The sequence below is a fragment of the Cheilinus undulatus genome, linkage group 11 (assembly GCF_018320785.1).
Source record: "Cheilinus undulatus linkage group 11, ASM1832078v1, whole genome shotgun sequence".
NCBI classification, from domain to species: Eukaryota; Metazoa; Chordata; class Actinopteri; order Labriformes; family Labridae; genus Cheilinus; species Cheilinus undulatus.
In genome coordinates, this window is record NC_054875.1 from 6,406,452 (window position 1) to 6,428,458 (window position 22,007).

At 41.4% G+C, this 22,007-nt stretch overlaps 1 protein-coding gene across 2 annotated transcripts in view; it reads right to left on the bottom strand.

Moving 5' to 3' along the window:
- LOC121517494 (plexin-A1-like) overlaps window positions 1-22,007 on the bottom strand; it is a 503,338-nt gene that overhangs the window by 415,811 nt on the left and 65,520 nt on the right. For both annotated transcript variants that reach the window (XM_041799311.1, XM_041799310.1), the window contains exon 2: window positions 17,011-18,383. In XM_041799311.1, the coding sequence (XP_041655245.1) occupies window positions 17,011-18,180 (1,170 nt within the window). In that variant the 5' untranslated portion in view covers window positions 18,181-18,383. The remainder of the gene's footprint in view (window positions 1-17,010; window positions 18,384-22,007) is intronic.

The window sequence follows — 22,007 nt, forward strand, 5'->3', positions numbered from 1 at the left end:
TATAATCATGGTGAAATGCCATCTTTTCCCCTGTGCTCTGCTTTCTTTGGTCCACCTCATCTTGCTAGGCCACATCTGCTGCTTTTGGCCTACATTCACCAAATGTAGGCAAACATCACATCCTCACATTTGCCAAAATGCTCTCTGAGTGTGACACGAGCCAGATGAGGCTCTTTAAACCACGCTGTCCATTTGAGCACTGGCCGCTGTAATCTGTGTAATCTGAACTAAAGCCTTCCCTGACAGTTATAATCCAATTATAAGAAGCCACTACAGGGATTCACCCAAATATGGGTGCCTGTAAAAATACTGTAATACTGTGTGGAGAAAGTGGTAGGCACAGCCTGACACAGAGAAGGGTGCAGAGCTCCAGCTGTGCATATTCAGGTTTGACAAATTGCAGCAATGATGACTTTGAGGCCTGGGAATGGGAAAAAGGAAGGTAGTTCTGCAATAAATCTGCAGAGGGCAACGGCACAGGTTAAAAAAACAAGTCTGGGTGTAGAGAAGAAAATCCTAAAATGACCCTATTCTTGGTAATTCTTATCTTCGCAAACATTTTCAACAAGTCTCAGCCACTCACTTCAAGTCTTCTGCAGTATAGCATGATGCTCACCAGTGTTGGGTAGCCTTACTTTTTCAAGTAGTGAATATGTTGAGAGTTGCAGGGTGAGGAAAGTAACACATTAGGGAATATTTGTATTGCCAAAGATGTTAACACTTTAACATCTCATGCCACATTTAAGATCTAAAAAACAGCACGCAGTCAACTGTACATCTGCCTTCCTCTATGTGTACTCTACAGCCTAGTTTTCTGCCTATAATCTGTAACTCTGAAGCGTGAAAACCGTTACTATTATTTCCTGTCTGTTCTTCCTGAAGCACTTGGGCAGCGGGTTTTTATAAATGATAGATGCTATACAGATACAGCTGGTTCAGTTAAATACTTCCTTTGAATGCAGTATGACCTTTACGTTGGCATTATCACCCTGATCTTTATCACTATGTAACCCTGCACATTTGGAGTATCAAAGCTGCCACTAGGGCCAAACTTTCAGTCCTAAAGCTGCTGCAAAGAGTGATGGTTGTAGCTGCACTTATGGTCTTGGCACCATGTATCATGTATTTTCAGAGATGCACAGCAGGGTAAAGGCAGGTACAAATAGTCCCCACAGAGTATACCTGCATCTAAATTGAAAGTTCATCCACCTCTGCACATTATGCATATTGGTAGCACAAGTATTTCGCATGCATCTTATTTTTGGATGTAAAATAAGTTTTAAGGTGCATCTTTTACACCAGATTTTACAGTCTTTAACATATAGTGTGGTTGCTTTTGGCTCTAAAAACATGAGGTCTGATAAGATGCAAAACTATTTTAAAAAGTAGTCCACAAACCAGTGGGTGGCATCAAGGCTGCAGCCACTTCCTCTTGTTTAGAAGGATGCTGAAAACATCCACATACATGCAACTGATGTCATGCACATCTCACCCATCTGATGGACCCTCTTTTTGAAAGTGCTCCATCTCTATATATACTTAGTAATCTTTATGGGTGCTTGGGAGTGTTTGCACGACTAGTTTAACAACCACACTCTCAAAATGAGAACTAGAAGCTCTCTAAGCTCAGCCGCACCTGGGAGAGACTGCTTTGGGAGCAAACTCATAAATATGTGCACTTCTGCATGCACAGATAAACCCCTACATGAATAATTGAAGAAACAAACACACATTAATGAAGGCGTGTTTACTCCAACATGCATGCTGCAATCATGTTGGTCATAAACTCACACAAACACGTAGGTTATACAAACACAGCATAAATGTGCATCAATAAATAATTACACTCTTCATTAGATGCTGCAGGTCAGCAGTTTGGGAATGTGCTGCAGAGATTTGTGTTCTGGATGGCCAGTTGGGGTGTGCGGGGGAAAGCACTCAGTGGAGAGGGTATGAATTAGACTTTAAGACGCTGTTTTCTTTCTTAGAAAGTCAGATGGTTAACTATAAAATTATATTTGACATCGGCACAGGAAGAATCCAGGATAAAGTTAGCTGATTCACAATTTAACCACATCTAATTCCAGCCTTTCTGGACAAATCATGGCTGCTCACATCAAATATGACACTAATTTTGAGGTTCTTAGAGTTCAATACCCCCCGATATTTCTCCTCAGTGTCCGGTTTACAAGTTAATCAGAGTGATGGTTAGTTCTGAGAAAAAAGGGTCACTTAAGGCTAAACAGCAAACAGGAAAATACTCCAAATCCATAACAAGCTGGCACTCAATGAGCCTATAGCAGCCATTAATCCATTCTGTCATGTGCTAGAGTTAACAATGAGTACCACTGTGCAGTAAATTTAGTTCACAGACACCATTCATACTTAAGTTGGATCGGAGAGATTCCCTGTTGAGAATTCACCGTATATTAGAAAGATTTCACCGCCCGAGGCAGAAAATATCTCAAGACAAAACATAAGGGGAAGTGTTGGAGCCAAAGTCATTAAAATGCTAAAGGTATGGGATATTTTGCTGTGTCATGCATCAAGCTGTCTCAGTAGATGGGAGTGAAAACTGCACCTCATCAAAAAGTGTTTCCCCCAATGGGCTGTGTTCTAGACAGCATTTGACAGCAATTCACCTCTGCGCTGCGTGAATTCATCACTGCACTGCCAACAAAATCATCTTTACAAGTCACTTAGTCTCCCCTGGAGTCATAAAAACTTGGAGTCTTTAAAAGAAAGGGGAAATTCAGCCTGTGACCTTCAATAAAACATTCTGCTTCCAGAGCGCTTTCACCTGTTATTTAGGAAAAATGGAGCAAAAGATAGATTATGGGAAACATGCAGACTCCAGCGCAGGGTTGCACCAGATATGAGAGTTTAAACATCATTTCCATTTTAGGTTAGTGTTTATTCTTCACAGCTCCAACACAGGCAGAACTTAAATCTTACACCTGGCTCTTTGAAGGTGTAAAAATCCTCCATAGAATACTGATTTTCATGGTGTATTTTCAGAATGGTGGGCTAACTTGGAGGATGAGAGGGACCGGAGGGTTCTACCAGCTGTTTAGTGTTGGCAGCAAAACCATCATGATTGATTACATCCTTTAGAAATGTTAGACGACTTTACTTTGTACTCCTGCGTCTGTTTTCGACAGGCAGAGACAAAGAGGATCGCCGACCTGCTGGCAGCACATTTACAACATTGCATGAAGAAACAGGACCATCAGCTGTCCATTATATTTGGAACTAAATCAGTTTAAACAAGTTCCTGTGATTTAACAAACCACAACAAATACAGCATTTGCAGGGAAATAAAAGCAGTAATATTAGATTTGTGTCCAAACATTTTCCACTGAGGGCCACATACAGAAACAGGAAGGAATGTTGGGGAATGTTGGGGCCACTTTATACAAGGTAAGGTAAAACCAATATAATGTAGGTTAAGATATGCTTAGTGATTGAGTATGCCTAAATGACCAATTCAGTCAGGTGACTTTGTCAAGAAACACATGATTTGCAGCCATACATATTTCTTAATTAACATTTATTTTTCAGCACTTATTGCTGTTATTTATATTTGGTGGCGTGGCGGTTCCTGCTCTCCCACGAGCCCTTTGTGGAAAGCATCAAGCCTCCTTCTCTTCTTATGCCGGTATGGAAAGCCTAAGGCAAAGAGAGAAGCAGCAGGCATCAATGACAACAGAATGACACTGATTAAGCCAGCAGCAGAATGAAGGAGGAGCTGGGGTGGAGGAGAAGAGCAGCAGAGCATAGCAAGGCTGGAGCAGTTTTAATAAGGCAGCATAAGAGTGATAAGCCAATAGTGAGCTCTGAACAAATCAGTTGGCAGACAATCATTTCCAGGTTTCCTGGGATGCCAATCAGATCTCAGGGGGCCCTGTTTGGCCTGAGCTACCACTGGATCTGGCAAGATATCAGTATTATTTTGGGTGCCACTATGTTTACCACAGTGTTGCAATTCAATCCCAAACAAACACATCAAAAGTTTTTTTTTCTTGTCAAGATGTTTGTTTACAGAATTATTATGGTAGCACAGCTACAGCAGTGCTAGATCTCTGAAGTACAACACAGTGCGGCACAAGCTTATGTTCAAATGTGGGCCACATTTCATATTATTTCTAGAGTCTCAAAAATTGGACTGCAGACTGCATTTGGCCCCCACACCATAGTTTGGACACCCTTGATGTAGTCTTTAGCAATAACCCAATTATAGTGTTTTTCATGCTTTACATAAATTTGTGTTGTTGTTTTTCTATAAAGTTCAGACGTTATTTTCAGCTGCCTGTGGGGTTCAACCAGGCAGTTTCAAATGTTTTGGATGAACTTAAATGTTATTTCTGCATTATTCATATAGATTATTTGACCTAGGGTTGCACTGATGCACTGGTTTAACATTGTTTTTTGCCAGTGCCAGCCTTTTTGACAAACATGGGCCACCAGCTAATACTATGAGGATATTATGGGATATCAGTGGCAGAAGTTTATCTATCTTGTCCGCACATTTTAATGCTGATTCAGAGAAGAGTTTTACTATTGGGCTAAAGTGGTATTTCAAAGCCCTGATTTTAAAAATTAATGCATCTCTGATTTGAACGTTTAGATCTACCAGGTAAGACAGAATGCAGTCAAACAGTGGCACAATATAAGACAGTATAAGATAGTAAACTACCAAGTATATTTGAATTTTTGCATCCCATGATTATGAAACCATGATAACTGAAACTAAAAAGTCACTGTTTCACTGCCATGTTGCTTTAAGAGGTTAACCCTTAGAGCTCACAGCAATTTTTTTCGCCATCATGTCTCGTCTGGACTTTTCTTCTTGAAAAGCTTATAAAACATCAACACTGCAGTGCACAGTCAAGCTCTGTACAATTTTTTTTTTCAGGACAATCTGGGCTTTAAGAATATATCTACTACAGTAATGTCACTTGAATTTTGAAAAAGTTCTAGGACTCTAAAGACAAAATAACAAAACAAATCAGAATTTGAAACTCGAAGATTTTTACTGATAACACAGTAGACAATAGTGACTAAGCTTTTTCTTTGCACAGACTTGAAATCCGATCTCTTGGGGACAAAACAGTGAAAAAATAAATATTCTGTGACTCAAGGTTTTCAAAATATCTACATATATACAAAAAAAGTCCATGTGCTTTTTTGCGGTCAGATTCATTTGTGCCAGCAGTAGAGATGCAACATATTGCTATTTGAGGACAGCCCCTCCCACAATGCATTGCATGTAAACACTGCCCTCAACAAATATGGTGCTACCCACCAAAAAAAAGCCAACATACATGATCGAAAATGGATTAAAAATTGACAAAAAGATGCTTATTATCGGATCTAACGCCATGGATTTAATCTCTAAAGACCCTGAAAAGTCACTGAAGTTCCGGGCTCGCTAGAATGGCGTCCTTGAGGGCTATGGAGACATGGATGGTAGCAAATGAACAGCAAAATGGTCAACTTTCAGAGGGAAAAGAATGAGTGTCTACGATATAGGGTTCAAAAGTTATAAACGTTTTTATAAACTGTGTCACGTATTGTTATTTACAACAACTCTGTCCTCAGAGACCCCGGGACGTCAGCCAAATTCCAGGCTCGCTAGAAAATGTTCTGTAAGAGCTACAAATGTATGAAGAACATTTTTAAAAGGCACAACACAGAGTTTTCACAGGAAAAAACAAGTTAGGGTGTACGACTTACTGTTCAAGTTACCAACAATTTACAAAGGGGTGTGCTGCGTGAGCTCTAAGGGTTAAAAACATATGCATAACACACATGAACCACTCTAGTTTTTAGGAGTCACACCTGGAAAAGTCCAAAACTTAGTGCATAATTGAAAGTTTCCATAGGCGTAGGTGTTTCATAATATTTCAATGAAGATAAATGTGTTCGTAAATTTTGCAATAATTGAGCAGACTTGCTAACCAGTTAAAGTGTAAGATTTACTGTCGACTTCACACCATAATTCAGGACAGAGCTGTCCAGAGCTGCTAAAAAACTGCTGGTTCTGAGTTGCTGCTCATTAGTGTAACCTTTGACATCATGTTTGCAAACAAGCAGACACAAACTGACTAAAGTTGCTTGTCATAAGTACTGATGATTCAGCCAGGACTGTTTCACGCTCATCCAAGCTGATGAAAACGGCTCCAACTGCACGTTACAAAACACTGTGTTGGTGACATTCAGGGGGTTTTATTTAGAGTATCCAACTAGCCTGAAATAGCTTCCTTGACTTTTCTACAAGTGACAGCGCCTGCACTGACAAAACAGATATAATGTCCTCATCCGAGTGGCTAGAAGCTTGGATAAGAGGTGATGAAGTTCATGCTTTGCAGTCAGCTCATTTGCTTTAATAAGTATGTAGCAAACATTAGTGTGCATGATGTAAGCGCAGCCATTAGAGCTCTGATATTCCCCACCCAGCAGGCCCAAAGCCTGATGCAATGTGGGTGATCCATCCACTGAGGCACAGGCTAACGCTAATGAGACTGAAGATACAATAGGGAGATAAAGAGGGAGTGAAGCAGTGAAAGGATTCCAAACACACAGCAGTCAGCAGCCTGGAAGACAGAATAGAAAACGCCACAGAAATAGACGATAATCCTGGCCAGCAGTGATCAACACTGATAAATATTAATAAACACTATTATGCTCAGAGGAAAAAAAAAAGATGGAGAGAGAAGAAAGAGAGAGAAGGACAGAGTGAGGTAGAGTCACGGTGAGAGAGAGAGAGAGAGAGAGAGAGAGAGAGAGAGGGTAATAACAATGGAAGAGTCTTCTTGCTCTCTGTTATTGCAGGCAATTTTCCCTGTGACGTCCACCTTGTGGCTCTGCAGACAATGTGGACTCTCTTCTGATTATCAGCCCATTTTCCTCTGTTTGTTTGCACTGTTGTTTTGTTCCTCTTTGGGAGCTGGATAAAAGGTGCATACACAAACACAAATGAGCGCTCAGTGAAGTATACGGGGAAGAAAAGAAAGGGAGATAAAGTCCAACACACACACACACACACCTACACACAGGATAGTATCTCCCTCCCTCTGTCTGAATCAGTCTCATTACTCATGCTGGGGCTGTAGCGTTGCCGGGTCGGCCTGCTCACAGAGCTGTGGAGCTGGACGGCAGCCCGCAGCCAGCGAAGGTCACCCACCGCTCCGTTTAGCTCCCAGAAGACCAACAGCGGCCGCTTCCTGATAATGAGCGGACATAAAAGATGCACGGGGAGGGACGTGAGGTTTGAGCCACACCCTTTGTGGAGAAAGTGCTCATCTTAACTTCACAGACAGAAACCAAGAGTTACAATCTCTTAGATTGTGCTATCTACTGAGGAGTTCAGGAACAAGAAACAAGGAACACAACCATGCTGGAGTGTCAAATGAAGCAGATTTACAAAGACAGGAATGCACACCAGTACATCATCTTTCATGATACTTTCCATCAGGTTTGCTAACATCTCTTCACCATCAAGTTGTACCTCGCTATTCTAAGAGTATGATTGGCCAATGTAACTTGGGCTGCATATGATTGGTGAAAAGATGCAAGCTTGAGGTTTTTTCATGTGATCCAAATGACTTGCAAAAGTCAGTTCGGGAGCAAGAAGTGCATTGTTAGGAATGACTGGAAATAGAGGGACGTTAGTACATTAAAAAAACCTCTGAACTCGACTGGATTCTGTTGTTACAATGTCCTTTAGCAGGCGCTTTATCCAGAGCGATGCATGTCTATGACATAGGTGTTCAGTCAGCTATGTAAAAGACTGGCCTATCCAGCTGTTGTGTGTTTGTTAACATGTTATTTTTCTCCTGATACAAAGGGCCTTAAAGATGCAAATGCAGATGTGAAAAAGCTAGGAGATTGTACATATGGGTGTGATTTCTATAAACTTCTATGAGATCAGTGGTCCTTTTTGTTCATCTGACATGACTATCTGACATCCTTGCAGTACTCAGATTCTGATAGTCCGGGTTGTCCTGAAAAAGTAGATTTCTGTAAACTGACTGTGCTTTAAATGTTTGAGATTCCAGATGCTTTTGCTTTAAAAAAAACAAAACAAAACAAAACAAAACAAAACATGCAAACCAAACAGCAAAAAACAAAATGGTCTAGGATTAACTCTAAATGGACCTATACACCGCATTTATCATTGGAAAATGTCCACTCACACTGAGTAACATCCTTATACTTTACAAGAAGAGATTTCCCCCGTTGTAACTGATCTGCCTGGTGTGGACATGATCAATATCACATATGACTACATCCTGCAGACCTCCCACACGTCTTGTCAGATAAAGGGAGACAAGAGTCTTGAGGAGTCTATTGAGGCTAACTGTGCCTGTTTAACAGCTTTTCTCCCTCATTTGGTGATAAACATGTTTTCAATGGAAACTAAGAATGTGCGCAATTAGCCGGCTAAATGGTTGAAATGGAATCCTTGTCTCGTCTGCACCATGATTCCGACTTTTACACTTACTATCAGCATTTTCTAACCGGTTCAGACCCAAAACCTAGTCCAACACTCCATCTCAACTTCTAAACTGTAATGCAGTTGCCAGCCACCAGTAGCCACAGTAGTTGTCCACAATGACTTATCTCTAGTTGCCACAAGGCGATGCAAACAACCGCAAACTTACAGCATCCTATAGGAACGGCACGGTTCAGCACTATTTTAACCTAGAAAATGGGGATAAAATTGTCCAGAGTCTGTCTGAGTCTCATAATCACATTTAACCAAAGAAGAGGATGTTAACCTGCAAAGACGATCAAACATCAGTGGTGCTAGGACCACCTACTTTTTCCACATTCTATAAAGCTACTTTACAGGGTTGTGGTGTAAAGTTAGATCACCGTTAGTATACAGAATGTTTACTTGACTTTGGCCTCGTCAGCAAAACAGAAATATAGACAGGAAAACTATTCGTGTAGAAACATCACTGATGAAAACAGGGATATACTATTGGCCAAATAAATCTTGTGGGGTAAGCAACCAAGTATTGATGTACAAGCCTGTTCCATTAAAAGGCTCTTAGCTAGCTCCTGTTTGAGTTCCAGTTTCCTTTCTTCCATTTTCGCTTGTATTTAATACACATTTAAAAGGCCAAAATGGCACCAAATGCTGACATGTTTGGGAACCAATGAACCGGTTATCATTACAGGACTAAGGCAAATAGTTCAGCGCTCCCAAAAGAGATGGATTCTCCATTGCAACAAGCAAGGCTGAACGGACATTGCTGGCTTTGGAAGCCCAAGGAAGATCAGTGTTGCCTATGCAAAACCATTACAAATGGTATTAAGAAACCTGGACTGCTTGGTGGAAATAGACCATACACGACTGACTCTGCTCCACCAGACTTCAGAAGGAGGCTTTAAAATCCACATCTGTCACCATTTCTCCCTGAGACTTTTTTTTTTTCTTTTTTGCTTGAATGCATCACTACCTTTAAGACAAAGAAGTAGTTTAAGATACTCTTCAGTTGCAATGGTATGCACAGTTGTAAAAAGCACAAATCTTTTCTGTACTGATAGTGCTTCTGCGTGCAGAAATAACTTCCTGCCCCCCACTTGCTTTCCACCTTAAACAGACACTAATGTTTACGTATGCTTTAATAAGGTAATAAGGGGGCTTAATAAAACATATTTGGCCAACTGGTATGAAATGTGCAGCTGGGGCAAAGGCTGAGACAGAGTGCAGTGGGAGACATTTGTGCAAGAGCCCACCCAACTGGAGGGTGTCAGCCCCAGCAGAGACCTTTCAAATGGAAGAGGGTGAATTGTTCAATACAGGATATAAATCCCATCTTGCTGGTGTAGTCCCCTTGTTTGTTTCATAAGTGTCACATCCTACAGGCGCTTAGTACTCTGCCTATACAGAACTCATATCATGGATGACATTGTGAAGGCCCCTAAGGCCTAGAACATCATGCAAATGACTTTCTCTCCTATATGTGAATTATACTGCCTGAGCTATAACAGGAAAATTGGAATTGGACCTGGACTGATTTCAAGTCAGTTTCATATTAGGGGTGGAATAGTGACCATAAAGCCTCTCCTATTTGCAGCTACAACCCTGACACAAGAGTTCAATGATGACCCGCTGCCAAAGGAGGGTGGGAGTTATGTAATAATTTGTAGTGAAGGTGAAAAGATGGACAATAATAAAAAGAATATATAGTTCATCATATAGAGCAGTTTTGGAGGACGATTATCTCAAAGAGCTGCAGACGGTGATGAACTCTGATGGCTTCCAGGTAGAGAGGTGTGCCTGAGTGACTCACTGACCCGACCTTGTCTCTGGATATGAGCCGCTATGAAACTTTCCACATGACACTGGTGCAGAGGCAACGAGCTGTCAGCGCTAACGTCAGGAAACACTGAACATGCCTGTTGGAGGAGATGATGAATTCATCACAGCGCCGTCCCAGAGCGAGCTCCGCTGACACGACCTTGATCGATCGCAGCAGAACGACAGATGGCCATAAAGGACAATCATGTAACTGTACGCTCATTAGCATAATCCCATGCATATACAGTACACTTGATGCTACAAGGCCACATGGCGCTTGCACAGCACCGCCGGGCCCGTGACAGAGATGTAGCATTGTTGTTGTCATGCATGAGCCGAGAGATTTAAAAATGAAAATTTAATCAGGAAATACAACAAGATCATGTAGAATGTGGATAAACACACTGTCGGTGTCAGCCAGCACACAGATACACCCACTGCAACTCAAATGGAGGTCAAAGATCAGAGTTTCTGAAACATATACCAGCAAAAACGGAAGCAGGGTGATGTGGAGCTTATGCATTCAAGAGCCACAAGTTTGAACCTTACAGCTGCCATATGTTTATTCAAGGCCCATATATTAACCTGTTAGCTCACTGCAAGTCCCAAAAGCCTTGGCATAAGTGCACCACTAGTGTCAAAAACACTGCATACATGCTAATGACATAAGGAAACAGTAACAGGCCATAATGTTTTCAGCCAAGTTTCTAATTGCCACTTATTTCTCACCATCTTTTACACAGATGCTGGCTAATATGCACAGGTCTCTTCTTTGAAACTAAGAAATTAAAACCACTGCATTTTGAAGTTCCATCATAGCAAAATCAATTTTTCTCAGACAGTTATCAGCTTGGATTCAGGTTTGCCAGTAGTTGCAGGTAAGTTCTGATTTTTTTCCATCAACATCTTAAGATCCAGACCGTCGGAGAAATGATTGGAGGGCTGGTATAACTTTGTTTAGAAATAATAGGAAAATAGTCTGCTGGAAAGATGTAAAGTCAGGCTGACAGCCAGCGCTTGGCTGATACCTAGAGTTAAAAATGAGACTCCAGAGGGCCAAAGGAGTTGTGTTGTGCCTAATTGAACAAAGAAAGGATTTGCTGGAGATTCAGTCTGAACAGCAGGAAATCAGACTTGAGGTTGGCAAAAGTTTCAGTAATATGATCATTTGTCAATGCTACAGCTGTGTTCACATGACAATGATTTTGGTCATAATTGTGACCTATTCTAATGTTGTGACTGTTCATTTACATAACAGCAGCATTTCTAGAGCCTGAAAGTAAGTATTGAAAATAGTCACCACAATGAAAACTTTTGAAAGTGTCATGCATCTATAGTCATGTAAACCCAAATATATAAATGTCCTTCTCAGATGCATTACTGCTCCAGTCAATAGCCATGCCCAAGTAGGTGTACTACATTACTAATGGCTGCTCACTCCTTGTCAATATTTCTTTGAATTTACTCACTTTGTAGCTTGGGGTCACTAGGGGTGAATTCCAGTACACTCAAGAACCCTTAAACCTAGCCCTACCTCTACTTTTTGTGCATTTTTGTGCAACATCTAGTGGGAGGGTGTCCCAGTTCATGTTGGACTGGAGGGATAGGATAAAGAGCTAGTGCTATAGGGGTCTTCAGAATTTTTCCGGAGGCCCACTCCAACAAATGCATGGGAAATCTCCCTGAATGCCTTGTAAATCATCAGCAATAATTGAAAATTACAATGTCAATCTAACAATATTGATTTAATGCAGTATGATCCTTTGATTTTGATAACATTTTTACAGAAATGCTTAAGTTAGAAATATCTGGTGGTGTAGTCAGGACAGTTTTCATAAATGCTGCTAGAAAAAAATAAAAATACTGATAACATAGTAATTTTAAAAGTCGTCCCATTTCCCTGGGTAGGACTTCAACATCACACTCTGATACTGTTTCAAGTGGCAAGGGAGCACTTAAAGTCAAGGGATGTCAAAGTTAGGAAAGGGAAAGTGCCTGGAGAAACAAATCCTTCTAAACATAAAACTGTTACGCATTTATGCATAAGACTGTTATGCATTAGTTGACCATTACCTGACCAATCAGTCAAAGGTTGATCCAAACAGGGTAGGCGGACTTGGTTAATAAACAAGTCCACCTCCCTCTTTTGAAACAAAAGAGGGAGGTGGAGAAAACAGACTTTTGTCTTTGCTCTGGCAATAATCCAGGCAGCTGCACTCTGGCCATAGTGCACTGTAAGGTCAGGGGGCAGGCTAATTGCTGGAGTCCTTGTCCATTTTACACTTGAACAAGGCACAGCAGGAACGAACATTTTACCTGCTGCTGTTTCAGTCCTGGACTACTTAAAGAAGCGGACTGTGGCTTTGTCTCCCTCAAAGCAGTAATTGTTCAATTCCTCCTGTCTGTTAGTGTTGCAGTGCTAAGGAAAAGTAAAGTATCTGATGAAAAGACACTTTCAAACCTGCAGAGTCTGTCACAATAAAAGCATATAGTTCTAATAATCATGGGAGACTTTTATATTGAACAAGAAATGGATGGTTTTCAGCAGCAACTTAACAGCATTTTTGAAAAAGACGAGGTTCTTTTATAAAGTGCAACAGTGGCACTATTGTAAACTTAAAGGCCTTTCTGCAGACATTTTTGCAAACCTATACTATCAAATACAAAATAAACAAATGACAGTTTTTTTATACAGTGCAGCCCCAAATGCAAGTTTAAAATTCTGGTATTATAACAGCTCTAATCTGATTGGAGACACTTTGCAGCAGGTATAGTCCTACATGCAATATTTAAATACTGATGATAAAAATCTGTGGTTTTAATCATGTGAGTGTGCTTTAATTGGTTAACATTGCCAGAAGTACTGCAGAGCAAATATGGCCGTCCTTTCACTAGCTCCTTCATCCTCTTACCCATCCTTCCTCTCTCTGCCTAGTAAGACCTGTGTGAGTCGTTTCCAACATCCTATCCTCCCCTCGCCTTATTTCTTTGAAAATTTACAGTTAATTTTCTCTCTTTGCTCACCCCTTTTCCTGCCTCATACCAATAATTTTCCATCTGTCTGCCTCCTTACTTTTCCTTCAGATTCCCTTCTTATTTATCCTTCTCTCCCTTTCTTCTTCAAACCTGTCCTCCATCCACATCCTCCCCTTTCTTCCCATAAAACCCCAAGACTCCCGTCTTCTTTCATGTCCTACGAGCCTGCTCCTCGTACACTGCATCATCTGTTCCCTCCACATTGTATTTTCAGATCACATCCAGGCACTGGCTTTACACACTAAGTCACTCTCTACCTCATCACTCAGTGGAAAGTCAAGGAGAGGGCAGAGAGGGATGGTGAAAGAGCAAAGGCTTGAAAGACAGGGGGACAAGAGGGAGGAAGCTGGAGAGGGGTGTAAAACTGAGGGAGGTTAGAGGTTGAAAATTAAAGACAAAGAAAATAAGGCAGGGAGAGGAGTAGGAGGAGAGAGAGAGCAAAGAAAAGAAAGTAAACCAGAGTAAAAAGACGCAGTGGAGGGAGAGTGGGGTTAGAAAAATGAAATAAATCTCTATGCAAATGATTGGAAAGAGTGAAAGACAAGGAAGAGAGAGAGAAGATGGGATGGGAGAGAGAGAGGGAGGAGATGGAGACACAGAGAGGTGGAGAGTAGTCCAGAGATTTATGGCAGGTTGTTATGGAGCACTGACTGAATAACAGAAGGTGAGACCGGGTGAATTATTCATGAGGACACAGGGCCATGTGTGTGTGGAAGTGGTGTGAGTGTGGCATGTGGGCATAACACACACACACACACACACACACACAAATGTCTCTCAGAGACCCTTAGGCCAGCTCAACTATGAAGAAAAGGAAAGACAAGCCTCCCACAACCTGTGGACAGTCTGAATTATTCCTGAAAAATCGACCAGGGCGAGACGACAGCTGTCCTGTCTGCAGCCTGGAGAGGCAGTGTCATTCAGCTCGGAAAATATTCTAATAAAATACAGCAGATTCAATTCAGGATGGAAATACAGTCATCATTAGGGATGCCACCATCACATTTTTTTTGCAACTCACCAACCAAGTATGGGTGAGATCTGCACATCCACTGCTGTTATGATCATATTTTTTAGTTAATAGCAACACATTGAGGGGCAATCACTTTACCCCCATGGCTCCTTACTCCTATATTTTGCACATTCCCATCCAGGGGTAGAGTGGCAGAGTTCTTGCTGGAATGAAGGTTGGGCTATTTACTTAGCCCTTCAAACTGAGATTTTACCGATGCACACTTCAAAAATGTGTTCTCAGAACGCTCCCATAACCTTCTGAATCATCAGAAAGATTCCCCAATTATGAAAACTTGCATCTGTTTCAGACTGGAAGTGTGTTTTTCTGTGTGCAGTGCCAGCATGCACCATCATGGCTTGCATGACATGTACACTATATTGCCAGAAGTGTTCACTCACCCATCCAAATAATAGAAATCAGGTGTTCCAATCACTTCCATGGCCACAGGTGTATAAAATCAAGCAGCTAGGCATGCAGACTGTTTCTACAAACCTTTGTGAAAGAATGGCTCGCTCTCAGGAGCTCAGTGAATACCAGCGTGGTACTGTGATAGGATGCCAAGTATTTAGGGGTCTTGCGCTCCCTTTAACCCTCACTTGTGAACAAGACCCCAAAATACTTGAACTCCTTCACCTGAGGCAGAGATGGCATTTCATTTACATTTATGCAACATAAACCACTGAAAATGTTTTCGACTGTGTAAAAGAAGAGTTACTATATCCCAGGTAGACTGGGTCATGTAATGGTTTAATATAGTGACTGTCTCCTTCCCCTTTGCCTTTCTATTAAGGACACTGGGCAGTATCTCCTGTCAAGATGCTTCTATTGTGTTTGGCTGGCAAGACACCACATAATTTTTGGCCCAAACTGCACCCCAGTGATTGGGGAAGCATGGCCTGAATCCAGTCTTGTTTCACTCAATTATTTGTCCAAATAATCCGGAAGTGTGTGGTGTCAATACAAATATCACACTGCTCCTAATGAATCTGAAGCCTCCCTGATCTTGAATGAAAATCAGATATGTCTGATATGCAAGGCTCCAAATAAGACTGTCTTAGATGGACTATATGAAATAGCCAAGTAGACAACAGGATGTTGTGTACTTCTAAAAAATCTCAAACATGGTAGCAGCTATAAACACGTGTGACCAAATCCAAGAGGATTGCAAAAGAGGAACAGGTTGTGGACTTATGGTGACAATATGAGCTCTTTTATAATGTCAAGTATACCACAATAGAGCCATAAGTCAACTGACAATGTTTATCGTCCTTCATACTTGCTTTTCTTCAAAAGTCACATGTGATCATAGGAGTTTTGTTTCAGTAAAATGGCCACTGTAGAGTAAAAATAACAACTACAGACAACATGTGGGGTCAATGATCATCAACTGGCGGCTCAGGGGCCACATCAGTCCTGCCACAGCTTCCAATCCCAGTGAATATGATACAAGATAAACACACTTATTAGTCCGTTCTTCATAAAAACTGCTGTTTTCCATGTCGAAATCCACTTCAGGCACTTTGAGAGTCCAATTTTTCCTACCAGAGAACCCCAACAATAGACTGGTTTCCGGGCAGTTTTTCCCCATCAATCACTACACAAAATTGTAGCATCAAACCCAGTGATGACAACATGCCAGCCACAGAAACATGTAGCCAAAATACTGCAGTAGCCTCCTAGTGGCAACTGCAGATAAGGCAATTGGGACTGATCTCACTTCCAAAGACAAAAAAACATGACACTTTTTGAGTAAATTAAAGAATTAAACAATCAAATGGACCAAAATTCATTTAATCTTAGTTTTGTCCGGCCCTTTTGGTATCTTCAAAGCAGAAAGCTGGCTCTCGTACAAATGTAGGGTCTTGCATTATATACAGTGTGTGCATTCAGAGGCTTCAATGTAAAAACGGTCTTTATGTTTTGTTATGTCTCTCATAATTTAAAAATCAGTCCAGATTTGAGTGTAGCCAACCTTAAATACACTGGATTGATGGAGCCACTGACAGCATATCTTCAAGTGCTAAAATGTGAAATAGCACCTGCATGTCGGTTGCTTTGGCCCAGTCCAAAATGGAAAACAAAAAACCACAAACTTTGTAGCGTCTAAGATATTGGGATTCACACTTTCCACCCGCAAGTTGGCCAGGGTAATAAATACATGAGCTACACAGAGTTTTGGTGGGCTGCCATCTTAGCAGGGTGGAGATTTTTAGCTTTGGCAGTGACAGATCCAAGGCCATAACATATTACATTTCAGGAAATTTCAATTTAACACTGTGGTACAGTTGTGCCATCCAGAGAACTGCCTTTAGGGATTTTTCCCCACACAGTTTGGCTTCAACTCTGTGCTCAGTTCTTAGAAATCACTAAGCAGAGATCCAAACAGCTATACTTGTATTCTCAGGCCTCTGAAAGCAAATAGCTGAATCCGCCTCAGAGCAAACAGTCCACTTCGGTAAACAGACTGATTAGCTGGGCAAAACTTGATCTAAAGCGTGACAACTTAAATACTGTTGGCAACTCTCAAGGTACAGACAAGCAAAGGGATGTGACCAGGCCAGTTCCCTCAACTTGACTTTGGGATCTCACAACATTCATGACATCTGATGATCACAGACTCCTCTCTGGAGTCTCAAACACTCACCGAGTTGATGCAGGCCAGCTCCTTGTTGAGCAGCCATGGTAGGGAGAGTTTCCCCTCTCCTCTGTAGCACGACTGAATCCTCTCTTTAATCTTCTCTTTTATCCTCCTCATTGTGAACAGACACAAAGCCGACTCCTTGGGCGGCTTAGCTCTGTTCTTCTGACCCTGAGCGAATACAGTAAACAGAACCTCCTCGTGCTCCTGTATACCAAGCGATCGAGCCAGACGGGTCCCAGGCCGGGCCAAATAAGCATCCTGAACCAAGCGGTACTCCACTCCATCCTTGGTGCAGCCGATTGGGAACTCAACGTAGGAGTAGAACTTTGGATCATCGACGCATAGGCGGACTATTTTAGAGGTGAAGAACTGTTCGCTACTCGCATCTGGCGAGGTGAGCTGAGTGTCAAGCTGCAAAGTTAGATAATACACAAACTGCTCGCTGTTAAATCCATAAATATAGTAGATGTCAAACGCTGGGAACTTGGAGAGCGTGTCTGAGGGAATCTTCAGCTGCGAGGAGACGAACTCATCCTGGTAGACAAAGCTGAACATGTCAGCATTCTCCTCGTTGGACATCAACTTCCGACTTGACAGCGTTGGGAAGTACTCAGATTTTCCATCAATAGGAGTGCCAACAAAAAGTTTCCCGCCTCCGCCGAAAATATCCGGGGAAATCACCACTCCAGACATGGTGCCTGCCTCGGCCACACTGGATAGATAATGCTCTTTGCGGTGATGGGGCTCGCCCAGCTTGAACAAATCATCCAGGCGCAGGAACTGGCATATTCCCTGGGAAGTACTCCCACAGGCAATTAAGCGGTTGTGGGCGGCATCAAGTAGCAGGAGTTTATTAACATTAGAGGTCTGCACTAGCTCGTGGGGGCAGGACTGGACACCAGGGGGAGGGTAGCAGCGAGGGTTGTCCGTCACTGGCCCGGTGACATGGCTTCGTAGCTTGGTCAAGTTACTGGACAGCTTGTAAATCCAGTTGACGGCGCCCAGGTAGACCTCGCCGGTTTTGTTGTGGACGACTAAATGTGTGAGGCCACCTTCTGGTGGGGAAAATGAAAGGAGGGAGGTGGGGGGAGGAGTGGATTTAGAGGGCATGGACGGGGTGAGGAGAAGGAAGAGGATGGGGAGGATGAGAAAAGGTGGGAGGTGGGAGGGCATGATGGTAAGGGGAAGGGAGGTGAGAGTGGGTGGGTGGATTTTTCAGTGTGTAATCCTCTTCAGGGTCAGTCGTAGCCGTGCAGGACTGCAGGGTTTGATGATACAGAAGACTTTCCAAACTTCCTTTTTCTTTTCTTCCTTTTCTCTCTTCTGTTGTTTTTATAACCTCATCCCCTGATCTTCAGCCTCGTCCGCCACCAGCCCTGGAAAAGAGATAAAAGGAGAATCTTAGCAAACAGAGATGTCAATACATTCACAGGCTTCTGTTCTGCACTTCCAGAGATCTGACAAAACGATTTATTTGTTTTTATCAAAATGACAAGACACTAAATATCCGCCCACGGCCCCAGACTCAGAGGCCTCAATGGTGAAGTCCAAAAAAAACAAATGAGGGCACTATCGGCTTTGTTTTATTGACTTCTCGACTCTTGGCTCGCACCACTCTGTGGAGTGCATCTTTTAAAAGTAGACAGGGCCGAGCATTTCTCCTCTGCGTATCGATTGTCTGGAGGTATTAAAAGGATCTAGCCGCCAATGCGTGGACAAACAGAAACACTTATGTACTAGAAATACACTCAAATTGCAACCTGTGACATAACAGCGCAAGCAAATAAGGAAACAGGTAGGTGTGCTTTGAAACAGTGGATGTAAAGGAGATGCATATAAAAGCCTGTCGACATACAAAATGCAGGGCGAGTCGATGATGTGCAGCATAGTGAGAGCAGGTAAACAAACATCCATAAATTGCAAGCAGGCTGCAGGGAGAATCCTATAGTATATGTGGTCAGGAGCATGAGAGCAGAGAAACACAGGCCTGAATTTGAAAAAGAAAAGCAAAAAAGGGAGAGAAGTGATCCAGAGCGATAAAACAGAAGAGTATGAGAGAATGAGAGGGAAGTGAAAGCTCCTTGGCTTCATACCAGTTCAATATAAAAGAAGTGGAGATGGTAGCAGAGATTGTTAGAGGTGAAAACTGAAAAATATGAAGAGAAAAGAATGGAAGACGGACCATCTATCCATTTTTATATCCCATATCAAGGTTCAGAGTCACCAGAGGCTGAAGCCTATCCTCGGTTGCACCGAGGAACAAGTAAAGAGTCGTAAAAGTACAGCTGCAGGAGCAACATGTCTCCTCCATATGTTCATTCATTAACACCAGAGGAGCTGTTGTCATCACTGACAGTCATAATGAAGATTGATGCAATTAGTTATTGAATGTTTGTCAAGGTTGAGCGGGAGACATGCTGACTGGAGAGCATTCATGAGGTGAGAGGGCCTTTTTATCAACCTTTGCACTTTAAAAAAGACTGAATTCTAAAAACCTGCATTACATTACCAGGAAACTTGTTAAATGTTTAACACAACAGTCTGAAAACTCTGTTTACCAACCCCAGCTATGTCTCTATTTTACACCAAATGTCATCATCCAAACAAGTCTCCTGCATTTCTACTGGCAGGAGTTTTCATTGTTACACAAACCTAAACTTGCTCAGTACTGGATTTTTCCTAATTTTCTGTTTTTTTCCAAACTCAGCCGATGCCAGCACTGATGTACACTGCTTTTATCGCAATGACCACCAAGCCTTTTCTGTACTTAAGTTGAGCTTTGATTCTTGTTATGGCAGGCTTTTTTGTTTTGTTTTTCAGAAACCCCAACATAGCAAAAAAACATTGGACTCTATAATAGCTGACATATGTATTCTTTTTACACATTCAGTTATTACAAACAAAGAATTTTTTTTAAATTAAGTGTTTATTACATTAAAGAGTGGACAATATTGAAAAAAAATCATGTGATTTTTTTTATGGCTGGATCATGATCTTGATTTTGTCATGATTTTTAAACTAACTTTTAAATTACTGGCCAAACAAAAATTCCTATATGTTTTTTCTAAATGCACAAAAATGGTCTGTTTCTTTGGCAATAACCTGCTAGTCAATGCATCCATTTAGCCGTGCAATATCTACACCACTTATCCCTAGGGGTGTAACGATTCTTCAGTCTGGATCAATATATCGATTGTTTGAGCAATGATTCAGTCAAATCGATTGACAGTATAAACATCGATATTAATCGCCATTTTTACCTTACGCTTTTATTTTGAAAGTTCCCCCATGTGCTTGGTTATGACAGTTTCTGCCCATCCACGAGTCACAACACTGCTAAGCACAGATAGCAGGTAATTGTTAGCAGCCAAGAGAGAATCAATATTGTGTTTTTCCTTTATGTGAAAAGTAACAGATTGTGGTTAATGGGTTCACAAAATCGTCTGATATTGATCAAATGCCTCTAAATCGAATCAAATTAAAATTGAATCATGGCAGACTTTGTGATATCGGCAAACATCGAATCATTGTTCTGAGAATCGATATTGTAACGTATCGTGATGAAACTGGTGATTTACACCCCTACTTATCCCATTCAGCCCCTTTTCATCACTATTTTCGCCATATTTTTTGTCACATTTGACCCATTTTTGCTTCTTTTTTGAAGATAAATGTTTGGGCTTTTGGACATTTTGGAGATGGAAAGAGGGATGAGTGAATGACGCAGTAGAAGAGCCACAGGCCAGACTTGAACCCAAGCCTCCTGTGGTGTGACCTAACCGCGAGACCATCTTTGCCCCCATCTTTGCCCTATTTGCCACTTGTTGCCCATTTAACTACTTTAGGCCTATTTCTTGCTTCTATTTTAACACCATTTCACTATTTCAGCTACCTATTTTTACCACTTTTTGTGCATTTTTTGCCTAGAGTAACCCCTTTTTGCCACTTTCGTTGCTTTTTGCCATTTTTTCATACATTTATTACACTTTTTTGCTTTTCCTTACTCATTTTAGCAACATCTGTCAAATTTCTGCTTCTTTAAACCCACATTGTTTTCAACTTTTTAACTGCTTCTCACCATTTTCCACTCATTTCTCACCCATATTTGCCTTTCACAACCTTCTTTTGCCAATTTTTCCCCAAGTTTGCCATCTGTTACCACCTTTCTCCACTGTTTTTCTGCGAAATTTTGTCAGTATTGACCCATTTTTGTCACTTTGGAACTTCTTTTTACCATTTTCACCTATTATTGACCCTTTTTTGCCTTTCCCAATTGTTGACACTTTTATCCAGTATGTGCTTCTAACAATCCTTTTTCACCTCTTTTTAACCACTTTTCACCTTTTTCTGTCCATTTATGACCCTCCTTAATTTATTTTTGCCACTTTTTACCCAGTTAAACCACACTTTAACCAATTCTTAACACTTTTCTGCCAATATATGTCACTCTTTACCCATGATTGCTTTTTCTGTCTCTTTTTGTGTTTAAGTATTTTTCCTTAAAGATTTTCAGTATTTTATTCCCTTGCATCCTGACATTTTTGCACATCATGGCTTAACTAAACATTATTTTCCAAATGGGTTAGTCAGTGTGCCCATGCACTTTGCAAACATTACAAGAAAAGGTCATTCTGTTTGAAGAAACTGGGTTTACATTTCAAGAAAGTCTATATCGTACAACAGCATAAATTTAAAAAATATGTCTTGTTTGTGATGAGATTGACAATAATTCAGGTTAAATATAAAAATGGTTATCACAGATTAACATTATAATGGACTATGATTTTGGGCCCCCATTTAGCTGGGAAAACACACCCCTTTATCCCCCCTTATTGGCAGCCTTGTCTTGGTGTTAGCCATTAAAAAAGTCATGCATATCTCCATGCAGTCGAGCCTTCTTAGCATCAGAGCATAGGTTAAATTCTGGCCATATGGAGATCACGGGGCACCGATAACTTCATAATGAAGTTTGGTCAGCAAACTATTCTTGTTTCAGTGCT